The following is a 25095-nucleotide window of genomic DNA, read 5'->3' as shown; positions in this document are numbered from 1 at the left end:
GATAATTCTAGTTCTGCTATTTCTGTTTTGACTTTCCCATTGTAAACACAAGAAGATCACGCTTAGGATCTCAGAGGCAGTTCATTTCCATTGTAGGAAATAGGTAAGGAATACCTAAGAGCACAAGAAGGAAAAAAATCACTTATAATCTCGCTATTCAGAGATAATCTTGGTTAATAGCTCAGTGATTTCCTTCTAATGGTTTTCCTTTGAATCTAAATGCATATATGGGTAACTGAGATTAAACTGGCACAAATTACCTTTTTCTTTTCTTTTTTTTTAACTGAACAGTGCACTCTGGTCATTTTCTTAGGTCATTAAAAATTATTCATATGCGTGACTCCTAAGAGCCACACAGTATTCCTCCCCATGAGCATAATTCAGTTCCTCTGTCCTCGGTGGCTACACATTTTGTGGTCAAGTCGCCACTGGTGTAAACAGTGCTGTGATGTATGCCCTCATGCTGACTCTATCTCAGGGTCTCTGATGGTCAAGAGTGATGACTAGAAGGGGAAATACGAGATTAAATTACACCAATGTTTTTAAGCGTCCGGGTCTTGAGAAAGGGTGGACTGATGATCACTGCTTCCACCACAATGGATGAGAGTCTCATCTCTTGTCTTCAGGAAGCATCAGCATGAAAGGGACTCTTGGCCAATGTGAGGGGGAAAGATGGCCTGTGATTTGTTAATGGAACTAACTGTCTTCTTCCCCCTCAACTTCTTATGTTGAAGTCTTCACCCCTAGTACTTCAGAATGTGCCTGTGGCTGGAGACGGCGTTTTTAAAGAGATAATTAAGGTTAACTGAGGTCATGTGGGTAATGCTCTAATCCAATATGACCGATGTCCTTATACGAAGAGAAAGGGACACCAGGGATGCTCACACACAGAGGAAAGGGCCTGCAAGGACACGGTGAGAAGTCAGCTGTCTGCAAGCCAAGGGAGAGGCCTCAAGGAAAAAAGGTCCCGCTGTCACCCTGACCTTGGACTTCTGGCCTCGAGAACCGTGAGAAAATAGATTTCTGCTGTTTGAGTCCCCTCATCTGTGGTATTTTGTCAGGGCAGCCCCGGCAGATTCATATGCAATTGCTTTTATAAGAGGAAGCTGAACACTGAGTGATTCTGATACCTCTGCGTCTAATTCTCCCATCACACACCTCCCAAGAGTCAGGGAGAATATGTACAATGTAGCATCCTTCTTGGCTGTGTTGGACAGACCATGCCCTGCCCTGGGGGTGGGAGGAGAAGAGCCCTCCCACTTCTGGACAGTGTCCCACTACTGTGAGCACACACCTCCCCTTCCTGCCCAGGGACCCTCTCAGTCCAGCTGCCATCCTTGGAACGGGGGACCTCCCCTGGCCGAGGACCCCAAGGGCTTGAAGGTAGCTGCCGCGCAGGGTGAGTGGGCTTCTCGGAAGCAGCTCCTGGCTGGCACCATCATGTTCTCCCTTTTTCCTCCCCATTCCAGCTGCATGGCAAATGCCTCAATAGAAATGTAAAATGACAAACTTTTCGTAATAGAAATTAATCAGAAGAAGCCCCCTGACAAACTCCTACCACATCAAATCTCAAGGCCTAGGGTCCGACAGTTCTGCGTTAGGTGAATGAAAAACCCAAAGGGGTGGTAATGGGAAAACCACACGGACTGTTGTGTTCATATCCACCCTCTTCACCCCCCCACCCTCAAAAATGATGTGAGTTTTCCGTAAAAGGAACAACAGGGTCATGACCAACTAAGTTTGACCTGAGGGAGTCACTGCAAAGATGAACTTGACAGAAACTGCAGAAAGTGCTATGCAGAGTGGAGCACTCTGCCTGCATGGGGGCGCACACCCCCCTGAGTTCATCCCTCTCTTTTAAATTGGTGGTTTTGCGTGGTCCCTCACAAAGGTGGGCTGAAAGGCAGGGGGCCCACCCCACACCTAAATCCTAACTGCCCGATTCCTAGTATTTCCCACTTTTCAGGTGGATGACCATAGCCTTCACCCAGAAAGACGCCCCTGCCTCGCCTAGGCTCCCCGGCGGGCGCTGGGCCACCTACCCAGATGAGCAGCTGGGCCAGGACCACGTTGCCCTTCCGGCAGGCCAGGTGCAGCGCCGTCCGGCCGTCAGCCTCCCCGCAGGTTTCGTTCACCTCGTCCCGGGAGCCGTGCGCCAGCAGCAGGATGACCGTCCGCAGGTCCTCGTCGGCCGTGGCCCGCAGCAGGTGCTGGCCCAGGGACAGCTCCGTGCAGGGCAGGGGGGCCAGGAAGAGCTTCTGCTCGTACTTGGCCCGGATCCACCGCTCCTTCTCCTCCCTGCAAGAGCCAGCAGACGGGCGCGGTCACAATCCCAGGGTGGGGGATGGAGGCGACCCCTCTGCCCCGCCACCAGCCTGTGTGGTGTGTGCCCAGGAGGCCGCCAGGGGAGAGGGCATGGCAGAGACAAGTGTGCTCACCGGGACCAGGAAGCCTCCCCAGGAAAGCCTGCCCTGCAGCGTACAAAGTGGGTCCCCACCTGGAGCACTGCCTGGGATGCAGACTGTCAGGCCCCATCCCGGCCCCGCCCCCATCAGAACCCCTGGAGGGAAGCGTTTCACCAGCCCTGCAGGGGATTCTGACACCCTAAGGTGTGAGAGCCTTGATTTCTTTTGCTTTCCGGGTCCGCACCATGCAGGGCGGACGCCACCGGCCAGAGGCCCGAGCCTCACGGTTAAGCAGCCACGGTCAGAGCCAGGACCCCAGAGCACATGGCCAGAGTCCCCCCGGCAGGGTGGAGGGCTGACCCCCCCCACCTGACGTGACCTTGGAGGGCTTAGCTCTCCACGCATCTGCTCAGATGCATGTGTGTGTTGAACTCAGGAGTCCAGACACTCCACATTCCTGGGGAAGAAAATGTGGCTGCAGACCACGTGTGAAAGAGCAGCGACTCCAGTGGGGAGTTTGGGAAAGGATGCAAGCAAAGCTCCTGTGCCTGCTGACTTTTCGATCTCTCCAGACACCTGGGGGAAACCCCAGTGCGGGGTCAACACTTCCTTGACACGCATGCATTCATCACGTGTGACATTTGTGTTTCCCTTTTTGACTTACTCTGCGCTGTATGACAGTCTCTGGGTCCATCTACGTCTCTACAAAATGACTGAGTTTCATTCCTTTCTAGGGCAGGAATAGAGACGCGGATGCGGAGAATGGACCCGTGGACATGGCGGGGTGGGGGGCAGGGATGCTTGGGGGGCACGAACTGGGAGTGTCACTGACACACGTGCTACCACGTGTAACACAGACAGCGAGCGTGAAGCTGCTGTTTATAACGCAGGGAGCTCAGCTTGGAGCTCTATGGGGGTCTCGATGAGCTCTCAAGACAGAGGGGATACATGTATACACGTAGCTGACTCCCTTCACGGTACAGCAGAAACGCACGCAACATGGGAAAGCAATTATACTCCAATAAAAATAAAAAGTTTTCAAGCAAATAAAAAAGACTGAAAAAAAAAAAACAACCACCCCAAGTCCTTCCCGCCAAACAGCAGCTGGGTTTCTGAGGTCAAGTGTGGTGGGGCCCAGTCTACAGGCAGGCGGGTGGCCCCCTGAAGCTGAGCGGGGGTGCAGGAGGACATCTGGGAGAGGGAGTGAAGGTCTCAGCGGGGAGGGGGCTTAAGAATGGCAGCTGCCCCTCCCCCAAAGCACCACCCTGGCTGGGTGGGTGTGGCCACAGGCCCCCCCTTCTCCCGGCTCCAAAGAGGCCAGCGAGCAGCTGGACACACTGGATGGGGGGCTGGGAGGAGACGGGGGAGGGCAGGATGGGAGGAAGAGCTGAAGAAAGAGAAAAAGAAGCCGACAGCAAGGTGTGTTTATACGGACCGGAAGGAAGGGGCCCCAGCCGTCCACTCCTGCCCTCTGGCCGCTACTGGTGGATTTCAATTCTGGCTCCTCAAATGAGGGGTGAAAACCACTGAGAACAACTCAGCGATCCTCAAGATCACAGCGCTGCTAGGGAGGGGGGGAAGGGGGGCAGAAAAATGCCAAAGACAGAAGTGAGACTTCGCAAGGAGCTCTTGAAATGAGAGAGTCCCGGGCACAGAATAAGGCGGGGGCAGGGGTGCTGGGGTGGGGAGGGGGCAGCTCAGGCCCGACAGATGCTTTCTGCTGAGGCTGATGAGAGAAGCCGCAGAAGCCTGCGGATGAGAAGGGACTTGATTACCCGTGGAGGCTTACACATGCAGGGGCCCACAGCTGCCCTCCCCTAAAACTCAGCCTTTTCTTTGGGGGTGTCAGCAGGGCACACAGCTAACAAACCGCTCAGAGGAATCACCTGGGGCCTCCGCCAGGCCCGAGAAAGAAAACTCGTTACCGTGACATTTTTTTCTTCCAGGGGAAAAAAAGACCCTGTTTACACCTTTTACCCGTGTTTACATTGCCCCTAGTGATCCAGTGTCGGGTTAGCCCTAATCTGTTTTTAAATACTTAGGCAAACAAATTCTTCCAGGAGTAAATCTGGATTAGTTTTGCTTCACTTCCCGGTCCATACGAGTGACCCCAGAGCGACCCCCGACCCTTTCATTCGGAGATTTCCAGGAGGAACACGTGGCCGCAGCTGAGAACTCACACCCGCACCCCAGAGCTCGGAGGCCCGCTGCACACCACCCCTCGCCCGGGCCAGAAGACAGGCACAAAAGCGCCGGTAACATCTTGGAAAATAGTGGAGGAGGTGAAAGACAAAAAACCCTGGACCGGCCGTGTTTTTCATGTTATTTAAAAACCTTATTTAAAATGTATTAAACATATGTTGATGCATTTCATAAATCGCCAAAGAGCAAAACGTGAATTAAATGAAAAGGGACAGTGGAGGAGGGGGGAGCATACATCCAGATTTTCAAGTTCCAATCTGCTAGTTCTCATTTTTTTGGTTGGCATTAAAATCAGACGCCTTTTATTCTGCTCCGGTTGATTTTAATACTCATTGCCAAATCATTCAGGGGTAAACCAGAGGACGGAACATAGGAGCTACTGCGCTAACTGCAATTATCCCCTTTTCTTGTTCATGTGCGAATACCCCAGCCAAAGAACGAGGTCAGACCCACAGCCTCTGGCTGCTCCCTGTGGTCTGTCCCACCCTCCCCACCCCAGCCTCCCAGGCTCACCTGTATTCACTCAACTCACGGCATCTGAATCATGAGTGCATTTAAGCGGTCCTTTGCTTTTAAAAACCAGTGTTGTTCCCAATACATAACAAAGGCGGGTCCAGGTTTTGTGGGGCTAAAAGCACATACCATTTAGGGAGTCTTCTTTTTTTTACATTGGTATGTTGCATTTTCATTTTTATTCAGTTCAAGGCATTTTCTTTTTCTTTCTTTCTTTTTTTTTTTGGGGGGGGGCCACAAGGCATGTGGGATATTAGTTCCCTAACCAGGGATCAAACTCTCGCCTTCTGTGTGGAAGTGTGGAGTCTTAACCACTGGACCACCAGGGAAGTCCCCTGGGGCACCTTCTTTAAGAGGAAGATTCAGGGACTTCGCTGATATTCCAGTGGTTGAGAATCTGCCCTCCAATGCAGGGGACACAGGTTCAATTCCTGGTTGGGGACCTAAGATCCCATATGCCATGGGACAACTAGGCCCTGGTACAGCACTTAATGCTATTTCCAGGTCATGTCCTGTGATTTCTGCCCACGCTAACACGCGGGAGGAAAGCCGAATGCTGTGTGCTTCCTGCAGTGGCCAGAAGGAGGCAAAAGAGAATCGACTCGTGGAGATAAAAGGCTGCGGTTTTTCGGTGTTGGAGACCCCGGGGTTTGGGTGCTCAGACCTTTGCAACGTCAGAAACTTCAGAGCCTTTGTTTCCTCACCTGTAAAATGGGCACAGCGACATATCCGCAGGCAAGGCGGCTTTGGGACTCAAAGTCTCATGTGTGGATGCTGCTCTGCCTGACCAACGCGCTCCCCCGGCAAAGCAGCAGCCGTGGGCGTTGGGATGACTGAAGAGACCAGCATCTCACGATTCTCGCCATGATCGTGCACACGAGAGCTCACCGTGGGGGAGCTGTGGGTGACACGGTGGTGTCGGTGGCAGGAGCGTGGGGCCTGAAATGCCCGCTGGGTACTTTAAGCTGACTGTAGGTAAGAGCTTCTCTTGGGCAACGTGCTCAGCAGGGTGGGGTGGGGTCCCTGGACAGAGGCCTTGACAAACCCAGGGGGGACCTGTGGGCCTCCCACTCCTGGGTGCAGGTGGGCCAGAGAGACTGGGGTGACGAGTGCTCAGAGAATTCAAACCACCCGAGAGCTGCCAGGGCCTCTGGGGCCAAGTCTGGTGGGCCGCTGCCCACGGCCTTGAGATAGCTAAAGTCCTCCTGGATGCTACTGGACTCAATTATACCTGTCCCTCCCCTCCCTGCCAAATCCATGTGTTGAAGCCTTACCTTCCAGTGTGACCGTATCTGGAGACAGAACTTTGAGGAAGGAATTAAGGTTGGATGAGGTCATGGTCCTCATATAAGAAGACGAAGCTTTCTTGGCGTGCCCAGAGCTAAGGCCACGTGGGGACAGAGCCAGCAGGGGTGTCTGCCGGCCAGGGGGAGGCCTCCACAGAAACCAGCCCTGCCCACACCCTGACCTTGGACTCTTAGCCTCCAGAACTGGGTGAGGCTGGCCTCATCTCCAGAAGATAGATTTCTGGTATTGAATGCTCCCCCACCCCCTCGTCCCCCAATTCGTGATATTTTGTTACAAGTGTCATTACAGCAGCTGGTCTGACCAACGCTGGACAGCCACGTGGCCCATCGTCTCCGTGTGGCTTCTATACCAACAGTTAACACGTGAAGGACAGATACTCTGATAGTGACTCCTTTCCTGCGAGCTTTCTTTGTGCACCTGTGGCTGATTCATGTCAGTGTGTAGCAAAAACCACCCCAATATTGTAAAGTGACTATCCTCCAATTAAAATAAATGAATTAATTTTAAAAAGACAAAAAAAAAAAATCATTCTGTTTATTTACTCATTTGGCTGTGTTGGGTCCTAGCTGTGGCGCATGGGATCTTTGCTGCATCATCTGGGATCTCTAGCTGGGGCACGCGGGCTTTAGTTGCTCCGTGGCACGTGGAGGGGCAGATCTGAGCTCCCCGACCAGGGATCGAACCCACATGCCCAGCACCGCAAGGCGGATTCTGCACCACTGGACCACCAGGGAAGTCCCCAGAATAGCCTGTCTAAAACCAACTGCCCCGAGAAACCACAATGCCAAAGCACAGGTGCCCCAAAGGTGATTCTGGGATCCCCGGCGTGTCTCAGCCCAGCCTCTCATTTTCCCCAAGGAAGGCCAGTTCAAGAGCAGTGTAGCCAGCAGTAGATCACCTCACCTCATTCCAGTCCCCTGGAGGCCTGCTGCTCACAGCCTCCGTTAGCTAATGAGCTAAAAAATGAATTATTGGCACGGCCGGCCGTCAGCAGAGAGGAAGAGGCCCGGCTGCTCCTCATTTGAGCCCCATGCTGACACACCTTTAAATAAATCAACCGCAAGGGAGCAGGGAAAATGAGAGAACGGGCCACTGATCAGAAGAAAGACACCGGCCCGGTCCCCCCAAAGAGAAGGCAAGACGCGACTGGAGGCACGATGGTAAATATTCTCCTCTCCTTCTTGCCTAAGGGGAAGCCCTTTCCAGGTGACCCGCCGGGCCCCTCTGGGCCCCAGAAGCTGCCTGGTATGTGAGCTCAGGATCCGAGGTCCCAGAGGCCGCGAGTCCAGAGTCCTGCAGGGTCTGCTGGGCCTGCAGCCTGACAGATGAGGCTTTGCCACACGCTTGACCTTGAGGGGTGCAGACGTGGCCGAGGCGCCACCAGAGGCAGTCCCGGGGGCACGCCTCACCTGCAACCCGCAGATTTAGTGCCTGCCAGATGGAGTCAGGTGCGAGCACCAGCTCAGGAGGCGTGGACTCCCAGACGTGGGAGCGCGCTTCCCGTGACGGTGCTGATGGTGATGGAGATGCCGGTGACGACAGTACCTGGCTTTGTTGACGATGCCTGACCCCCGGAGCACCCACCATGTTTTTACAAGTGACCTACGTGTTGTGGTGGCTCAGTTGGTAAGGAATCCGCCTGCAATGCGGGAGACCTGGGTTTGATCCCTGGGTTGGGAAGATCTCCTGGAGAAGGGAAAGGCTACCCACCCCAGTATTCTGGCCTGGAGAATTCCATGGACTGTATAGTCCTTGGGGTGGCAAAGAGTCGGACACGACTGAGCGGCTTTCACTTGCACGTGTCAGAAGCTGGATACCATGCATGTGTGACAGCAGAGGTGAGGCCCTACGTGGGGAAGTCCTGACATTAAGGAAAGCCTTCAGGACAAACGAGATGGGGCATTTCTGCGCCAGGCTTCAGGCAGTGGGGGAAAGGGTGGATTCTGTAACTGACAGACGTGGCTTTTCCTTTTGTGAGCTGGGGCGGCCAGAGGTAAAGGCCTGGGGAAGCCCGCACCATCCAGGTTTGACAGGGCAGACGGAGGTGGCCCCGGCTGGGGAGCTGGGATGAGGTTCCCAGACCTCACTGGCTGTCAAGACTGGCCTGCGGAGGAGGAAGCCCTCCGGCTGGTGGGGACTTGCTGGGAAGGGCAGGGGAGCTTTCTAGCCCACGTGGGCTTGAGCTTGGATGAGCGCTGGCTCTGGTCCCCTCCTGTCCATGGTGGTGTGAGTGTAACTCCCGGGGCCTATTAAATACACCAGGTGACCCCCACATGGCAAGGATGGCCAACTCAGACCATAACAGAGTCAAGGTTAGAGTCGAGAGGAGATGATGACAGGGGAAATCTGAGGCAGACACGAGCCTTTGTGTTTTGCAGAAGAAAATGTGTAAGGTCAGGGCTGCGGGGAAGGAGCGCTTTCCTCCAATCTCTGCAGCAGTGACCCATGTGTGGGCCGGGCCAGGTCCCCCTGTGGGTCCCGGGGGCTGGTTCCACAGGGGTGAGGCCTGCTGGGCTGGGCGCTGGAAGGCCACTGCGGAGCTCAGCTCTGGGGGGATACGGGGTCACTGGCGAGCCAGGTGAGGTCTGCAGGCATCCAGAAGCCAAGGATGGCACCTGGGCAAGACCAGCCAGGCGACAACAAGGACAGCGTCCACGGCGAGGGCTCACCTGCGCTCATGTAACCGAAGGGGTGTCAGGGAAGGCTGGCTGTCCCCACACTTCAGCCCCTGATATGGGGGCCAGGGCCGCCTTACCCCAGGGAGCAGAAACACTGCAGCGCGATGCCTTGCCCATGTGACGTGACTAGCACGTTGTCCTCAACAATGTTCGCCGGGGTTTTTGTGTGTGTGTAATTTTTTCTTTCTTCCTTCCTTTTTTAAAAAAAGTTTTATTGGAGTAGAGTTGATTTACAATGTTGTGTTAGTTTCAGGTGTATAGCAAAGTGTATCTGTTACACATGTATATACACCCACTCTCTTTTAGATTCTTATCCCATATAGGTCTTTACAGAGTGCTGAATAGAGTTTCCTGTGCTATACGGTAAGTTCTCATTCATTATCTATTTTATATATAGCGGCATGTATATGTCACGGGCTTCCCATGGTAAAGAATGTGGCTCAGTGGTAAAGAATCTGCCTGCAATACAGGAGATGCGGGTTTGATCCCTGGGTCAGGAAGATACCCTGGAGGAGGGCATGGCAACCCACCCCAATATTCTCGCCTGGAGAGTCCCAAGGACAGAGGAGCCTGGCAGGCTACCGTCCACAGGGTTGCAAAGAGCTGGACACGACTGAAGTGACAGAGCAGGCACGCGTGTGTGTCCAATCTCTGCTTGTGTTTTACAGTAAACCTTGGCCTTCCTCATCCTTTCTCAAGCTTTATTTCCTAATTCAGCCTGGGCCAAGCAATGGGCTTCTGGTGATCGATCCACAGACAGGTCACTGCTAAACAGCTGGACTCTGTTCTATATTCTAGGAAAATTCCCAGTAGCATCAGAGCTAATGTTTACTAAGTATTGCTGACGTGTTAGCTGTTGGGCTGAGCAATTATCTAGTTTCACCCTGACAACACCTGGTGGGGCAGGTCCTACCACCGTCCCCCTTATTTTACTTATTTTTGGCTGCGCTGGGTCCTCATTGCTGCGTGTGCTTTCATGTAGCTTCAACAAGCAGAGGCTACTCTCTAGTTGAAGCTTCCATGCTCTTAAGCACTGGTTCAGTAGTTGGGGCAACCCAGCCTGGGTGTGGGATCTTCCCAAGCCAGGGACCGAATCCACATCTCCTGCATTGGCAGGCAGATTCTTTACCCCTGAGCCACCAGAGAAGCTGCCTTCTGTCGTTTTAGGAGGTAAAGAAAATCTTGCTGGGTCCCTGACCTGTGATGGCTACTGTGGCTGCTCCTGGTGGTCACGGCCCGAGCTCTTCCTCTGGGCTCTGCTGCCTCCCAGGTAGGGACACTTGAGCCCGTCCAGAAGGGCATCCCCTGGGTTGTGGGATTCCAGCTCTGTCCCCAGTACCCTGCCTGCCTGCTCTCTTCAGCCATCTCAACACCTGGTGGAGGGTCAGGCGTGAGTGGCTTTGCAGAATCTCGAGCTGTGCCACCCAGGGTGGAGTCAGCACAAGCCACAGACAGGTGTTTAAATTACTCAAAAGAAGTCCAGCTCCTCCAGGCACATCTCCCAGGCCGAGTGCTCAGTGGTGATCGGGAACATCTCTATCACTGGGTCTAGAACACGTTCATCTTTGTAGAGGAAAAGCGCTGATCTCAACAATCTGGCCGGGTCGGGAAGATCCCCTGGAGGAGGGCATGGCAACCCGCTCTAGTATTCTTGCCTGGAGAATCCCATGGTCAGAGGAGCCTGGCGGGCTGCAGTCCATGGGCTTGCAAAGAGTTGGACACACCTGAGGCAACTGAGCATGCATCAGACAATCTGGCCATTTTTCCCCCTCATTTTTTTTTTTTCCTTACCAAAAATTATTTGGGAATGAAGAGAAAGGAAAGCACCAGTGCATGTGTGTGTGTCTGCGGGGGGGCGGTGGGCATGGGGTGGTGGTGGAGGGGCTGAGCAAACGGAAGGCAATGCAGATGCCAGCACTCAGGACAGAAGCTGGGTTCCCGGGGGACCTGTCACTGTGGGTGCAATGACATAACCTGAGCACTGCAAACGCAGGTAGTCGGTGAGCAGCAAAGGGCAGGGCGGGTCTCAAAGGGCTGAGTGAGAGGCGCCCGGACTGGACCTGGGCCACCCTCCTTAAGGAAACCCTTCTTGCTGCGGTGGGTCCCTCATGCGCTCGGGGGCTGGGGGGGCTACAGGATGCAGACGCAGTCCACTGCCACCAGCTGCATCTGGGGTCTGGCAGGATGGTCCAGCGGGCTGCCAAGGGGGTGACAAGGTTAACGGGTTGGATTCCCAGAAAACACTGCTTTAGTAAATAACCAGGACGCTTCCAACTGGCTTTCAGCTCCTTTGTGTGGTCACCAGGGGCAGATGCGGAGCCGTGACCGGACGCCCCCCAGGTCCTTGCCCGTTGCTGAGGCAGGCAGGACGGACGATATTCTGGAAGGATGTCAGGAGTGGTCCTGTGGTGATTCTGGCCTTGGCCTTCCAGCCTCCACAATCACAGCTTTCTCTGGATAAGATTCCGGCGGGGAACAGCTTTTCCCAAAAGCCCGTGCAGTGTCAAATCTCATGCATTCATTTTTACAGGAAACCCACCCCCCAAATGTTAAAGGGCCAGGAACTTTCTGAGTGCTCGCCACCCTGCTCCTTTCAGAAACATCTATTTGCTTCCCCCCTGCTCGCGGAGTGGGGAAGAATTTTTTTCAATGGCGATTTTAAAGGAGATTTCTGTAGCCAAGTATATTGGAGTGGAGGAGTGTCCTTAGGGAGGACGAGGGGAAATTGGAGGAGACCCGCACGGCTTTAACGGTGACCCAAGAGGACAGGAAGAGGGAGGAAAAGTGCTAGCTAGCAGCAAGGAATTTCCCAAGTGTCTTTTGGCCTCAAGCAAAACAGGAACTGGGAGGGGAGGCATGGTAGAGGGGGCTGGAACAATATGTTAGGAAAACAGAGGGGCTTCCTCTCTCGGCAGGGGGAGACCCCGGCCCGCTGCGAGCCCCGCACGCATGCCTTCTCCCCCGGCCGCGTTGCCAAGGGGGCCGGGCTCGGGATGGACGGAGGAGGAGGAGGACCAACAAAGACCGATGGCTATTTATTCCTTAATTACGAAAGCTTTTAAGAAACTGGCCACTGTAAATTCCACACGCGGAGGAGAGCAGGAGGGGACGGACAAGGATTTATGCTCACGGGGCAAAGACAAAATAAATATCCTGCCTGACTTTGGATCGATATTATGAGTGTTTTTGCCAACCTGCGGGGTGCTTTATGAGCTCGGAGGAACAGAAGAGGATCATTATTAATTAAATAAAGTCAACTGTATTAGGCTTATTACAGTCAAGTGTGCCAGGCAGCAGGTGTTGGGAGCGGCTGGGTGTGGGTGGGGCCAGGGGCCGGCCTGGGGAAGCCCAGGAGTGCCATCCCTTGCTCAGTGGCAGGCCTAGGGCACGCGGGCTCAGCCCTGCGTCGTCCTGGAAGGCTGGGGTCCGTGCGCTGGTCTCCCCCTGCATCTCAGGCTGAGGTCCAGGTAGAGGCCTGGGGCCCCTGCGGATTTGCGGTCACAAGCACTGGGAGCCTCCCAGCCCCTTCCTGTTTGGAACTCGACCAGGCTGAGTGGGAAAACATCCCAGGATCCAAGCAGAGATGCAGATACATCATCCCTCTAAACCTTGAGGGCAACCTATGGGGCTATTGCTTCGGAACCTCCAAGCAAGAATAAAGGAGAAGTCAGGCTGGGTGACCAGCTTGCGCCGGCCTGGGAGGGAGAAGGCATTCGGTGAATTCATGAACAAACACTGGCTCAACTCCACAACTTGTCAGGAGTCTGCGATGTGTCGGTGGTCTCAGGTGAGAAGAGACCTGGCCTCTCAGGGACCCCGATTTCCTCCTGGAGAGGAAGTTCAAGGCCCCCAGGGGCATCCGCTCTGGAGGTAAATGATGGTAGGCAGGTCCTCGCTGTCGCCTGGGGACTGGGTGAACCCTACACCGTCACCCCAGACATCTCCCCTCTCATCGGATCTACGCAAAGGGACGCCTCCCCTGAGCTTTCTGTTTGGACAAATACTTTTGTATGGACAAATACTTCTGTACATCAAGTGGCACCCAGGGCAGCCACCTACTCATAGCTTTCAACCACCTCGCTGACGCCCAGAGATGTGGCCAGGATGCAGCTGATGGGCCTCTCCAGCATACAGATGCAGTCCCGCCACTACCAGACCTAGACCCACAGAGGGGGAATCACCGAGCCCTTCCCTGGGCAGCCCCCGAGGGTCTTATCCGCTGGCCTGCTGCGAGCGACCTGCACTGTTTTCTCAGGCTCCATTCATGGGAAAAATTCATCCCAGAAGGAAAGAAAATGGCCAATGTTTACCTGCTGGTTCCTGGATGCAGCCCACCTGTCTCAAACCTGTCACTGACCATTCAGGAGGCCACCAGGTTAGAAAAGGTGGGTGGGAGGGGGGCTGTCTTCCGGATGCAATGGACAGAGCTGGGGGGGTTAGTGAGGGGCCCAGAGGCCAGGTTCAGGGGGCGGGTGGACACGGTGAGGAGGCAGAGTGGGGCGGCTGAGAGCAATTTAGAGAAAGTTTAACTCTTAAGGCAATCATTTCTGAAAGCACGTGATCCTAGCAGAAAAAGGTCAAACATCAGATTCATTCCAAAGCAGATGAAATATTTTCAACATTGTTTTTCAAATTTTTAAGTTCTCAGAATTTTTATTGAAAATGTTTTTTTAAGTTTTCAACCTTTCCCCCTATTTTCTAACCTATTGAGAAATAAGGCCACAAAACACAGGGAGTGAAAAGGAAACCTCGCTATATCACCCCGCCTCCACTCATCCCCTCTCTTCTGATCTCTGTGCTTCCTCCTTGTCATTTCCACTCGCAGACATATTTCATCTCACTGGGATTTTAGTACAGACACCTCTGTTATTCTGCGCAAAGCTAGTCTGACAAATTAAGTTTGTGAGTTAATTTGCAAATTGAGTGTGTGTTTTCACACAGTCACCGTAGCCGAGCTGCAGAAGCCACGCACGCCCTGGATGTTTCTGTAGTCCCACATTAGGAAAAATGCGGACAACCATTCAAAAGCATAAATCCCGATAAGTCTGTGCCAAGCGAGAGGGAGCCCGAGCCAGTCAAGTGAGGCGGTCCTAGATTCCGCGTAATGTGGCATGAAACGGGACGCACCGCGGTGGTACTCGCGTCAGACCTGGTGCCTGGACCCCCATCACAGCGAATTAAGTTCACCATAACGTGGCTGATGGGACCGGCTTTGGAACATATCACATCATAAACAGATGAGGGAAGAGAAATGGCCCTTTTCCTCCGCTCGGAATACTGTAAAATGGATATAAGCCTCTGCCGGGTGTGCACCAGTGCCCCTTAAACACCAGGGAGCCAAAGCTCCACGGCTCTTAAAGGAGAAATCGAGGGACAGAATGGAGGGAGGCAGAGGGCCAGGCGTGACCCAGTGACTGCTGGCTAAGTGGTCATTAAGCAGAGAGAGACTGAGGTTGCAGGGTGCAAACACATATGGAAAGTGATGGAGAGGTCTGAGTAGGTTTCTAGTAAAAACTGCCAAGTGGTTTTAAGAACTACAGTTCTTGGTAATAATATTATTATTTTTAAGACACAAGACAAATGACTCTGAACAGCAAAGAATCTTAATTTTCCTTTTAGTTTTTTTTCTGGGGGCTGGAGGAAGGGGACTAGAAGAAGAATCATATGGTTCCTCAATGGGGAAACAAACAAAACAACAATAACAAAACAGATTTTAAAAGAGGAAAAGCATTCCAGAAAGCCTGCAAATGGATGGAGGCATTTAAAACATGTGCATGTTATTTTTTTCCTCAAACTATGAAAACATAGAAGCATGCTGAGATACTAACACGATTGGGGGGCAACTTGATCCACACTCACACTCCTTACATAGGGGTGGCCTGCCAGCAGCTACTCACACCAGGCAAGATGAATTCCATTCCAGTGTAATGACAAGTGAAATTTTACTAAAGACTAGATATCCCTCTTAGAGAAGATCCAACAAATGAATAATGCTGGTTTTTCATTCTCAACTAATCTTAAATGTTCAGAACATCAGACCCCAATCTACACATTCATTAGGTAGTTTTTTTTTTTTTTTTCTTTTTCTTCTAAATTTGGTTGTGACGGGGTGGAGTTGATCACAAGAATAATGCATCGGAAGTGATGTGAATTTGTGAATTCTCTAGAGTAAGGAAAGCATTATTATTAAATAAGATAAATCCTTTCCTTAAAATCACCAAACCTCTGTCTAATGGGATCAGGACGCAGAAACAGGACAGATGTTTTATTTTTCACAATTGACACAGAATTAAACTATTAAGACAGTAAGACTTGAAAACATTTGTGACACGGGATTCTATCTGCTCAGCTTTTTCCTGGAGAGGGAATCTTAGAACAGTGGCATAAAGAAGACCTCAAGGATTCACTAGCCCAGGGCTGGTTCCATGTGGGTGCAGGCTCTGCAGCTGGACCTTGAGCTCAGAAGGGGCCTGTGCTTAGTTTAATGGTCTGTGGTTGCTACCTTGAGACTCTTGGTAATTACTGGACAAGGGCCCCACAGTTTCATTCTGCATTGAGCCCCACAAATTCTCTAGCTGGCCTGGGATGGGCCAGTGGCTTTCAAGTATTGCTGGTGGCAAAGCTATCACCAATTCACTGTAGTGAGGGTTCCATAAATCTAGATTTTTAAAAGTTTTTAAGGCAGTCTTCTGATGCTACATTCTTTCTGCCTTCTGGATGCTAACATTTCCTTTCACAGAATCACTGTTATAGTAAATGATTTATGTAATTTCCAAGTGAAGAACCAGCTACTACCCCACATCTATCCCCCCAGTACATTTTAAAACCTGACTTAGCTGGGAAACTCCATCTGCCCAGCCCTTTCCTGTGGATGGTTTTGTCCACGGCAGGACCACTTGCTGAGGCAGCTGGGTGACCAGGGCAAGTCTCTGCTCCCAAGACCATGCTCTTCCAATCTGTCCTTCTGCATTAGGATGTTTGAGAGACTTTTAAAAAAGCCTTTTAGGAAAAAAAAAAAGGATTTCATCGAGACAGTCAACACTCTAGCTTAAATATGTCAAAAGTCCAGACTCTGGGAAAATCCTACGGAGGATCCTCAAAAAATTAAAAAGAATTATCACAGGTTCCAGTATGTCACTCAAGAAGCAACAGTTAGAACCAGACATAGAACAAGACTGGTTCAAAACTGGGAGAGGAGTAAGACAAGGCTGTATATTGCCATCCTGCTTATTTAACTTATATGCAGAGTACATCATGCAAAATGCTGGGCTGGATAAAGCACAAGCTAGAATCAAGATTGCCAGGAGAAAAATCAACAACCTCAGATATGCAGCTGGCGGTGGTGGTTTCGTCACTGTCATGTCTGACTCTTGGGACCCTATGGACTGACTGCAGCCCGCCAGGCGCCTCTGTCCATGGGATTCTCCAGCAAGAATAGTTGTGTGGGTTGCCATTTCCTCTTTCAGAGGATCTTCCTGACTCTGGGATCGAACTGGGGTCTCCTGCATTGCAGTCTGACTCTTTACCGACTGAGCTATGAGGGAAGCCCCACTAAAGAGATATCTCCAAGTGGAGATGCCAGGGACTGAACCGGGGGCCTCATGGATGCTAAGCATGCGCTCCACCACTGAGCTACAGCCCCAACGTGATATGCAGATGGCACCACTCTAAAGGCAGAAAGTGAAGAGAAACTAAAGAGCCTCTTGATGAGGGTAAAAAAGAAGAGTGAAAAAGTTGGCTTAAAACTCAACATACAAAAAACTAAGATCATGGCATCCAGTTCCATCATTTCATGGCAAATAGAAAGGGGAAAGTGGAAGCAGTGACAGACTTTCTTTCCTTGGGCTCCAAAGTCACTGTGGACGGTGACTGCAGCCATGAAATTAAAAGGCGCTTGCTCCTTGGAAGGAAAGTTGTGACCAACCTAGACAGCATATTAAAAAGCAGAGACATTACTTTCCCAACAAAGGTCCGTCTAGTCAAAGCTATGGTTTTTCCAGTGGTCACGTATGGATGTGAGAGCTAGACCATAAAGAAGGCTGAACACCACAGAATTGATGCTTTTGAACTGTGGTGCTGGAGAAGACTCTTGAGAGTCCCCTGGGCTGCAAGATCAAACCAGTCAATCCTAAAGGAAATGAACCCTGAATATTCATTGGAAGGACTGATACTGAAGCTGAAACTGCAATACTTTGGCCACCTGATGCAAAGAGCCAACTTACTGGGAAAGACCTTGGTGCTGGGAAAGATTGAAGACAAAAGGAGAAAGGGGGCGACAGAGGATGAAATGGTTAGGTAGCATCACCAACTCAATGGATACAAATTTGAACAAAATCCAGGAGACAGTGGAGGACAGAGGAGCCTAGCATTTTGCAGTCCATAGGGTCAAAAAGAGTCAGACATAACTTAGTGACTGAACAACCACCAGCAACTTCAATTCTGGGTTTATAGCCAGAAGTGTTGAACGGATATTTGTACTCCTGTGTTGATAGCAGCATCACTCACAATAGCCAAAATGTGCAACTGAAAACGTCATCGACAGAGGAACAAAATGTAGTCTATCTATGCAGTGGAGTATTACACAGCCTTGAAAATGAAGGGAATTCTGATATAGACTGCAACATTTATGAACTTTGAGGACACGAGGCTAAGTAAAATAAGCCAGTCACAAACAGATATTGTATGATTCCTCTTACATGAGGTCCCGAGAGCAGCCAAATTCATAGAGACAGAAGATAGAAGGGTGGCTGTCAAGGGCTGGCGGGGAGGGGGTGGGATTTGGTGTTTCATGGGGACAGAGTTTTGGTTTGGGAAGATGGAAAAGTTTTGGAAAGAATGGTGGTGATGGCTGCATGACAACGTGAATGTACTTACTGCCACTGGACTGTACACTTGATGCTGGTTAAAATAGTCAACTTTATGTTATACGAATTTTGCCACAATTAAAGATAAAATCCAGAATCTGAATGCTCTCTTATTCCCTCACAAGGACACCACTATGTGAGTCTCTGATGTTTCATGCCTGCATTTTGATGGCTCATGTTATTATACCCCAGGAACTTAAAATTAACATAATATTATTACTGATACTAATCAGTGTGGTCCATATTTGGTTTTCCTGTGGCTCAGATGGTAAAGAATCTGCCTGCAATGCAGGAGACGCAGGTTCGATCCCTGGGTCAGGAAAATGCCCTGGAGGAGGGCATGGCAACCCACTTCAGCATTCTTGCCTGGAGAATTCCATGGACTGAAGAGCCTGGCAGGTTACAGTCTGTGCGGTCACAAAGAGTCAGACACAACTGAACAACTAACAACTTTCACTTTAAAATGATCCCCAAATGTCCTCCAGAGTTGAATTTTTCTTCCAATTCCTAAGTCAGTCAATGAGGAGGTAATGCACTTGGTCACCCCATTTCTTTCATCTCTAATCTAGCAACAGTCCCCTCCAAACGCTCTCCCCAACTTTGGTCTTGCATTATTACATTGATTGTTTCAAGCACTCCAAGTTATTTCTACTGTAGAAGGTCCCCCATCCCGTTTTGTCTGATTCTTCAGGTCACGTCTTTTCCTCGAGAACACTACAAAGGCTCGAGGTGCACCCCATCACATCAGGGGGTGCAGCATGGGGGCGGTCCCCGATGCCGAGCCTGAGCACAGGGCTAAAGCAGGAGCCCCAGTTCTGTCCCCCGTCTGGAACCTTCTTCCCCTGAAAACCAACACGTGATCGGAGGCAGATACCTCCGGCTGGTGAGTCTCCTGTTCCTCTAGACCTTCCCCCAGGTGTCGCGGCATCACTTGGTGATCCCTGATCAATGATTACCTTCTCAAGGGGCAAGACAGAGCCTTCTCCCATTCTCTCATTCTTTCTGTTAATTAATTGGCATTTTCTGTAAAGAGGCACCCCCCTCCTCCTGTCTGCCTTTCTGGAGTATCACCGTAGACTCTTAAAGACTTAAAAAATGAAGTGCGTCATATAAACCATCATGGACATTAGGCTGTTTGATTCTTAAATTGTTCTGGGTTTGGCCAGCGGAAGCCCCTGTGTGCAGCCCACTGTCCTATGTGACATGTCAGCTTTTGTCCCTGTCGGTCTCGTGCTTCCTGGCACAGCAGGTCCATCCGACTTTCTCAGATCTGGCGTAAGACATTTCCGTAAGGATTCCTGATTCCTTTTCAGAGAAGTCACCATTCATTTTGCTTTGCTTTTGTAACTTAAAATTGGAGACAATTGTAGATTCACATGTAGTGGTGCTGGTTTAGTTGCTCAGTCTGATCTTTTTGACCCCATGGATAATAGCCTACCAAGCTTCTCTGTCCATGGGATTCTCCAGGCAAGAATACTGGAGTGGGTTGTCATTTCCTTCTCCAGGGGATCTTCCTGACCCAGGGATCGAACCCTTGTCTCCTGCATTGCAGGTGGATTCTTTACCCATTGAGCTACTGGGGATTCACATGTAGTTAGAAGCAATACAGAGATTCCACACACCCCTTACCTAGTGTCTCCCAAGGGGAGCACCTTGAACACAGCACAGTATATTAATCCAGATGGCTTCCTAGTGATACAATCCAGCCATCGTGTTCAGATCTCTCATTTTGCCTGCGGTTGTTTGTATTTGTGTGTATGGACTTAGTTCTACGCAATGTCCTTCCAGGTAAGTGTATCTACCTCCGCGTCAGGACATGGAGTGTTTCACTTACAAGGTTCCTTCTTGTCCCCCTTTTATAACCCAACCCACCTCCCCGCTGCCCATTCTTTGCATCCCTAACCCCCTCCACTTTTCTGTTCTACCATTATGCCATTTCAGGAATGTTCTATCAGTGGAATCGTGTGATATGTACTCTCTAGGAACAGGCTTTGTTTACTGAAAGCAATTCTCTGATGACCCATCTAAGCTGTGGTGTGTCTCCCAGCTCACCCCTTTGCACTGCTGAGTACTATTCCGCAGCACGGATGTATCCCAGTTTGTTCAACCCGATCACCCACTGAAGGACGTCTCCTCTTTTGGGCTGTTACAAATAAAGCTGGGTGAATACTACTGGAAAAGGTCTCTGTGTGAATATTAAGTCTTCTTTCTCTGGGATAAATTTCATGGACGGCAGCTGCTGGGTCACGTGGGACTTGTGTGTTTAGTTCTATAAGAAAAGAAGTTTCTTTAGCCGCAACACAGGCTATGTGGGATCTTTAACTCCCAGGGATCGGCCCTGTGGCCCCTGCAGTAGAAGCTGGACTGCCAGGGAAGTCCCAGTTCTACTGGGAAATGCCCAACTGTTTTCCAGGGTAGAAGAAATCAGAATTTCAAAACAATAGTTGATGAAAACCGAATTTTATTATGAAAAAGGCACTGGGAGGGCCTTCTGAGTTAGAGGAACACAACATCCCTGTGCTTGAATGAGAACATGGTACCCTGGGGACTGGGGCCAGCCTCTGTCTTCATCCCCCCAACCCCCCGACACTCCTGGGCAGACGGAGAGGCACAGGTTAGTTTCAGAAAGTAGATGGAACATAAAAATGAGCAGACACACAAATGTGTGTGTGTGGAAAGCATGGCTGAAGAGACAGGACGCAGGGAAGAGAGAGTGGGTTCATGGGGACTTGCCTGGTGGTCCAGTGACTGAGAGCCAGCTTTGCCATGCAGGGGACCCAGGTTTGATCCCTGGTCGTGGAACTGAGACCCTATGTGCCGAGGGGAAACTGAGCCCGTGAGCTAGTACTGAAACCCATGCACGCTGGAGCCCGTAAGCCACAGCTAGCGAGTCCGTGTGCTGCAGTGAAGATGCCACATGCTGCAAGTAAGACCAGACACAGCTGAAGAAATAAATACATATATATCTTTTTTTAAAGTGGGAGGACTTCTCTGGTGGCTCAGCGGTAGAGAATCTGCCTGCCAAAGCGGAAGACCCAAGTTCAATCCCTGACCCCGGAAGATCCCACATGTCTCAAAGCAACGAAGCCTGTGCACCACATCTGTTGAACCTGTACCTAGAGCCTGGGAGCCACAGTTCAGCCTGAGCGCCCCAGAGCCAGTGCTTTGCAACAAGAGAAGACATCGCAGTGAGAGTAGCCCTGGCTCCATGCAACTAGAGAAAAGCCTGAGCGGCAACAGAACTAGCACAGCCAAAAATAAATAAATCAAAGTGGGTTCATGCAAACACCGTGGGCTTCCCCGATAGCTCAGCTGGTAAAGAATCCACCTGTAATACAGGAGAGACCCTGGTTCGATTCCTGGGTCGGGAAGATCTGCTGGAGAAGGGATGAGGTACCCACTCCAGTATTCTTGGGCTTCCCCGGTGGTTCAGCTGGTGAAGAACCCGCCTGCAATGTGGGAGACCTGAGTTCGATCCCTGGTTTGGGAAGATCCCCTGGAGAAGGGAAAGGCTACCCATTCCAGTGTTCTGGCCTGGAGAATTCCATGGACTGTATAGTTCATGGGGTCGCAAAGAGTCAGACACTACTGAGCGACTTTCATTACATATACTCACAAGTGAGGACTGAGTTTACAAGGGGGTCAGAAAATGTGTAGCCCCACCTCTGCCGGTTTCCAGTAGAATAAAGTGATGGAAACAACACAGATCTGAACACTGGAAGGTGCACGGCAGACATGCTGGGCTGCTCAACACCGTCCAGGGTCTTGGCCCAAACGGGGCCCTTGGGTCTCCTGGCAAAGCCATGTCTTCGTTTCCACACCGCCTCCCCGCCCCTCCCGAGTCTCTCCAGGGCACATTTGGAAATTATTTAAAAAGATAAAATGCCTCTAATCTGTTACCCATTAGAAGACACATGTGAATATTATTTTCTAATTTGTGACTCTTGAGTGTGTGCCTCAAACACCAGAGAGACGTAATTGAAACAATTATGTCTCCTCCTGAATATTTCTATCATGCTCCCGAAATAAGAGGGTGGATGTGTCCTCCTTGCGTGATATGCCCGGGGGTTGAATGGATCCTTGAGAACATCAAAGTGCTGGAGGAGAGCAACCACAACACTGCAATTTCCAGCCCGCCCGGCGTTGGCCTGAGCAGCTGGGGCCCCAGGGCGGGCAACGGCTGAGCCGAGAAGTAGGGAGCAGCGGGGTTTCCCGGTAAATCTGGAATCTTCCCTGTAACCCGCTGGCCCCAAACTCCCCGACCCAAGTGACTCATTTGCAGCAGGAGCGCTGCAGTGTGAGGCAGGAGCCTGATTTACAACATGAGCGGCGTGGATTTTTTTTTTTTGTTAAATCCAGTTATAGTGCGACTTGAGTGACTAACTCCTGAAAATTGGTAATTTCTTGGTGGTTAGCAGTAGAAGGTCCACCAATGAGAGGCAAGGCGTGCTAATAAATTTATAGGGCATTATATGCCAATTAGATCTCGTCAGCCATTCAAAAGGCAGGGCCACCAATCAGGCTATCATTCCACAAACGCACCCTTTATCACGGACACTCTTGCAATTCAATCCCTCTTTATGTGTTTGAAAAGCAGCATATTAATGCTGACTGTACAGGAATCTAATTTTCAGAGGCCCTTCCTGGTGAAACCACCTCCTCTTTCTTCTCTGCAAACACCTCTTTGTCCTCCTTGGGAAACCAGGACTTGACATGATGAAATCTACAAGGAACAGGATTCCTTCCAGACTCTGGGTTTCTCCACCAGACACAAGCCCTCAGGGAGCCTCAGGGTTACTGGAATCACAGTGTTATTCAGTCAGGCACCACTCAGTCGTATGCTGGTACCCAAGGCCTCGTGGGCATCCGTGTTCCATCTCATGATCACTGGACGGTACATCTGCTGGAACACACAGTCCAGGCAACTGGGGGACCCGGAGGCACTGAGGTCAATTCATCCTTTTCGGAACAGTGAGGAAACACATAGGTTTGCTCAGGGAAACAGCATGGACGCTTGCTCTTTGCATTAAAGCAGTTGACTGGACTGACTTTAACTTTGTATGTTTTCTTTGAAGGAAAAAAAAATTCACAGAAGAAGTGTATGCTCTTTGAGAAAAGAGCCAATCTGTAGAAAAGTACCAAGTGGGGCTTCCCTGGTGGTCCAGCGGTTAAGAATCTGCCCTGCCAATGCAGGGGACACTAGCTCAATGCCTGGTCCGGGAAGATTCTATATGACTCGGGGCAAGTAGACCGTGTGCCGCAACTGCTCAGCCTACACTCCACAACAAGAGAAGCTGCTGCAACGAGAAGCCCGTGCAACGCAAGGAAGAGCCAGTAAATAAATTAATACAGTAAAAATAACTGAAGCAATAGCTTAAAAACACATACAAAGTGGGCTTGGCCACTGTCACCCAGGTCAGTGGTCGGGCTTGCCCCCTTTCCGCCTGGACATTGCCTGCTCTACACAGCACCAAAAGTACAGTCTGCACCCCTTGTTCTGCAATTCCCTGAAGTGACGGATGTCAACTCCCTTCCGACTCTGTACTTTGAAACACAGAATCCACCCCCCAAAGTGAGTTCTTTGAATGTGATTTGATTACACCATCATCTAATGGCCTGTGAAGCATTCATTCTTTCAAGAAATAGCAATTGAGCGCTCACTAGGAGTGAGGCACTGCACTGAATCAGGTTCTGGCTACAGGTTGAGCAGAGACAGACAGACAAACAATACCTCACAACGGGAAAAGACCTACAGCTGTGGTGTTGACTGTGGAAAAGCAGTTCACAGAAGCCACACACGCTGAATATGAGAGAGAATCCGTGTGTTCTTGGTTTTCAACTCTGCAGACAGACCTGGATTTAGTTTACAAAATTTAAAATGTAGCTAAAACCAGATGAGAAAGGAACACTACTTCCTGGAGCTTAAGAACAGACAATGTATCAGTAAATTTTAGAGCATCTACAACTTGTGATTTGGGCTTCTCTTCATGAGAAACGCTGAGCTGGAAGAAGCACAAGCTGGAATCAAGATTGCCAGGAGAAATATCAATAACCTCTGATATGCAGATGACACCACCCTTATGGCAGAAAGTGAAGAGGAACTAAAGAGCCTCTTGATGAAAGTGAAAGAGGAGAGTGAAAAACTTGGCTTAAAGCTCAACATTCAGAAAACTAAGATCATGGCATCTGGTCCCATCACCTCATGGGAAATAGATGGGAAGACAGTGGAAACAGTGTCAGACTTTATTTTTTTGGGCTCCAAAATCACTGTGGATGGTGACTGCAGCCATGAAATTAAAAGATGCTTACTCCTTGGAAGGAAAGTTATGACCAACCTAGATAGCATATTAAAAAGCAGAGACATTACTTTGCCAACAAAGGTCCATCTAGTCAAGGCTATGGTTTTTCCAGTAGTCATATATGGATGTGAGAATTGGACTGTGAAGAAAGCTGAGTGCCGAAAAAGTGATGCTTTTGAATTGTGGTGTTGGAGAAGACTGTTGAGAGTCCCTTGGACTGCAAGGAGATCCAACCAGTCCATCCTAAAGGAGATCAGTCCTGGGTGTTCATTGGAGGGACTGATGCTGAAGCTGAAACTCCAATACTTCGGCCACCTCATGTGAAGAGTTGACTCATTGGAAAAGACCCTAATGCTGGAAGGGATTGGGGGCAGGAGGAGAAAGGGATGACAGAGGATGAGATGGTTGGATGGCATCACCAACTTGATGGACATGAGTCTGGGTAAAGTCTGGGAGTTGGTGATGGACAGGGAGGCCTGGCGTGCTGAGATTCATGGGGTCGCAAAGAGTCGGACGCGATTGAGCGGCTGAACTCAACTGAACTGAACTGTGGCTCAAATGGTAAAGATTCTACCTGCAGTGAGGGAGACTCAGGTTCCATCCCTGGGTTGGGAAGATCCCCTGGAGGAGGGCATGGCAACCCACCCCAGTATTCTTGCCTGGAGAATCCCATGGATAGAAGAGCCTGGAGGGCTACAGTCCATGGGGTTGCAAAGAGTTGGACACAACCGAGCGGCTGACACATGTGCGCGCGTGCACACACACACACTACAGCCTGTGAATCTCTTAAACAAATGTTTTAAGTTCATGGAGGCAATCACCTCCA

General features: G+C 50.7%; 1 protein-coding gene across 4 annotated transcripts in view; it reads right to left on the bottom strand.

Moving 5' to 3' along the window:
* The window catches only part of AGAP1 (ArfGAP with GTPase domain, ankyrin repeat and PH domain 1), a 574797-nt gene that overhangs the window by 8385 nt on the left and 541317 nt on the right, over positions 1 to 25095 (bottom strand). For all 4 annotated transcript variants that reach the window (XM_043462059.1, XM_043462060.1, XM_043462056.1 and 1 more), the window contains one exon: positions 2043 to 2298. In XM_043462059.1, coding sequence (XP_043317994.1) covers positions 2043 to 2298 — 256 coding nt within the window. The remainder of the gene's footprint in view (positions 1 to 2042; positions 2299 to 25095) is intronic.

The sequence above is a fragment of the Cervus canadensis genome, chromosome 2 (genome assembly GCF_019320065.1).
Source record: "Cervus canadensis isolate Bull #8, Minnesota chromosome 2, ASM1932006v1, whole genome shotgun sequence".
NCBI lineage: Eukaryota > Metazoa > Chordata > Mammalia > Artiodactyla > Cervidae > Cervus > Cervus canadensis.
This window is presented reverse-complemented; position numbering and strand designations above follow the sequence as displayed.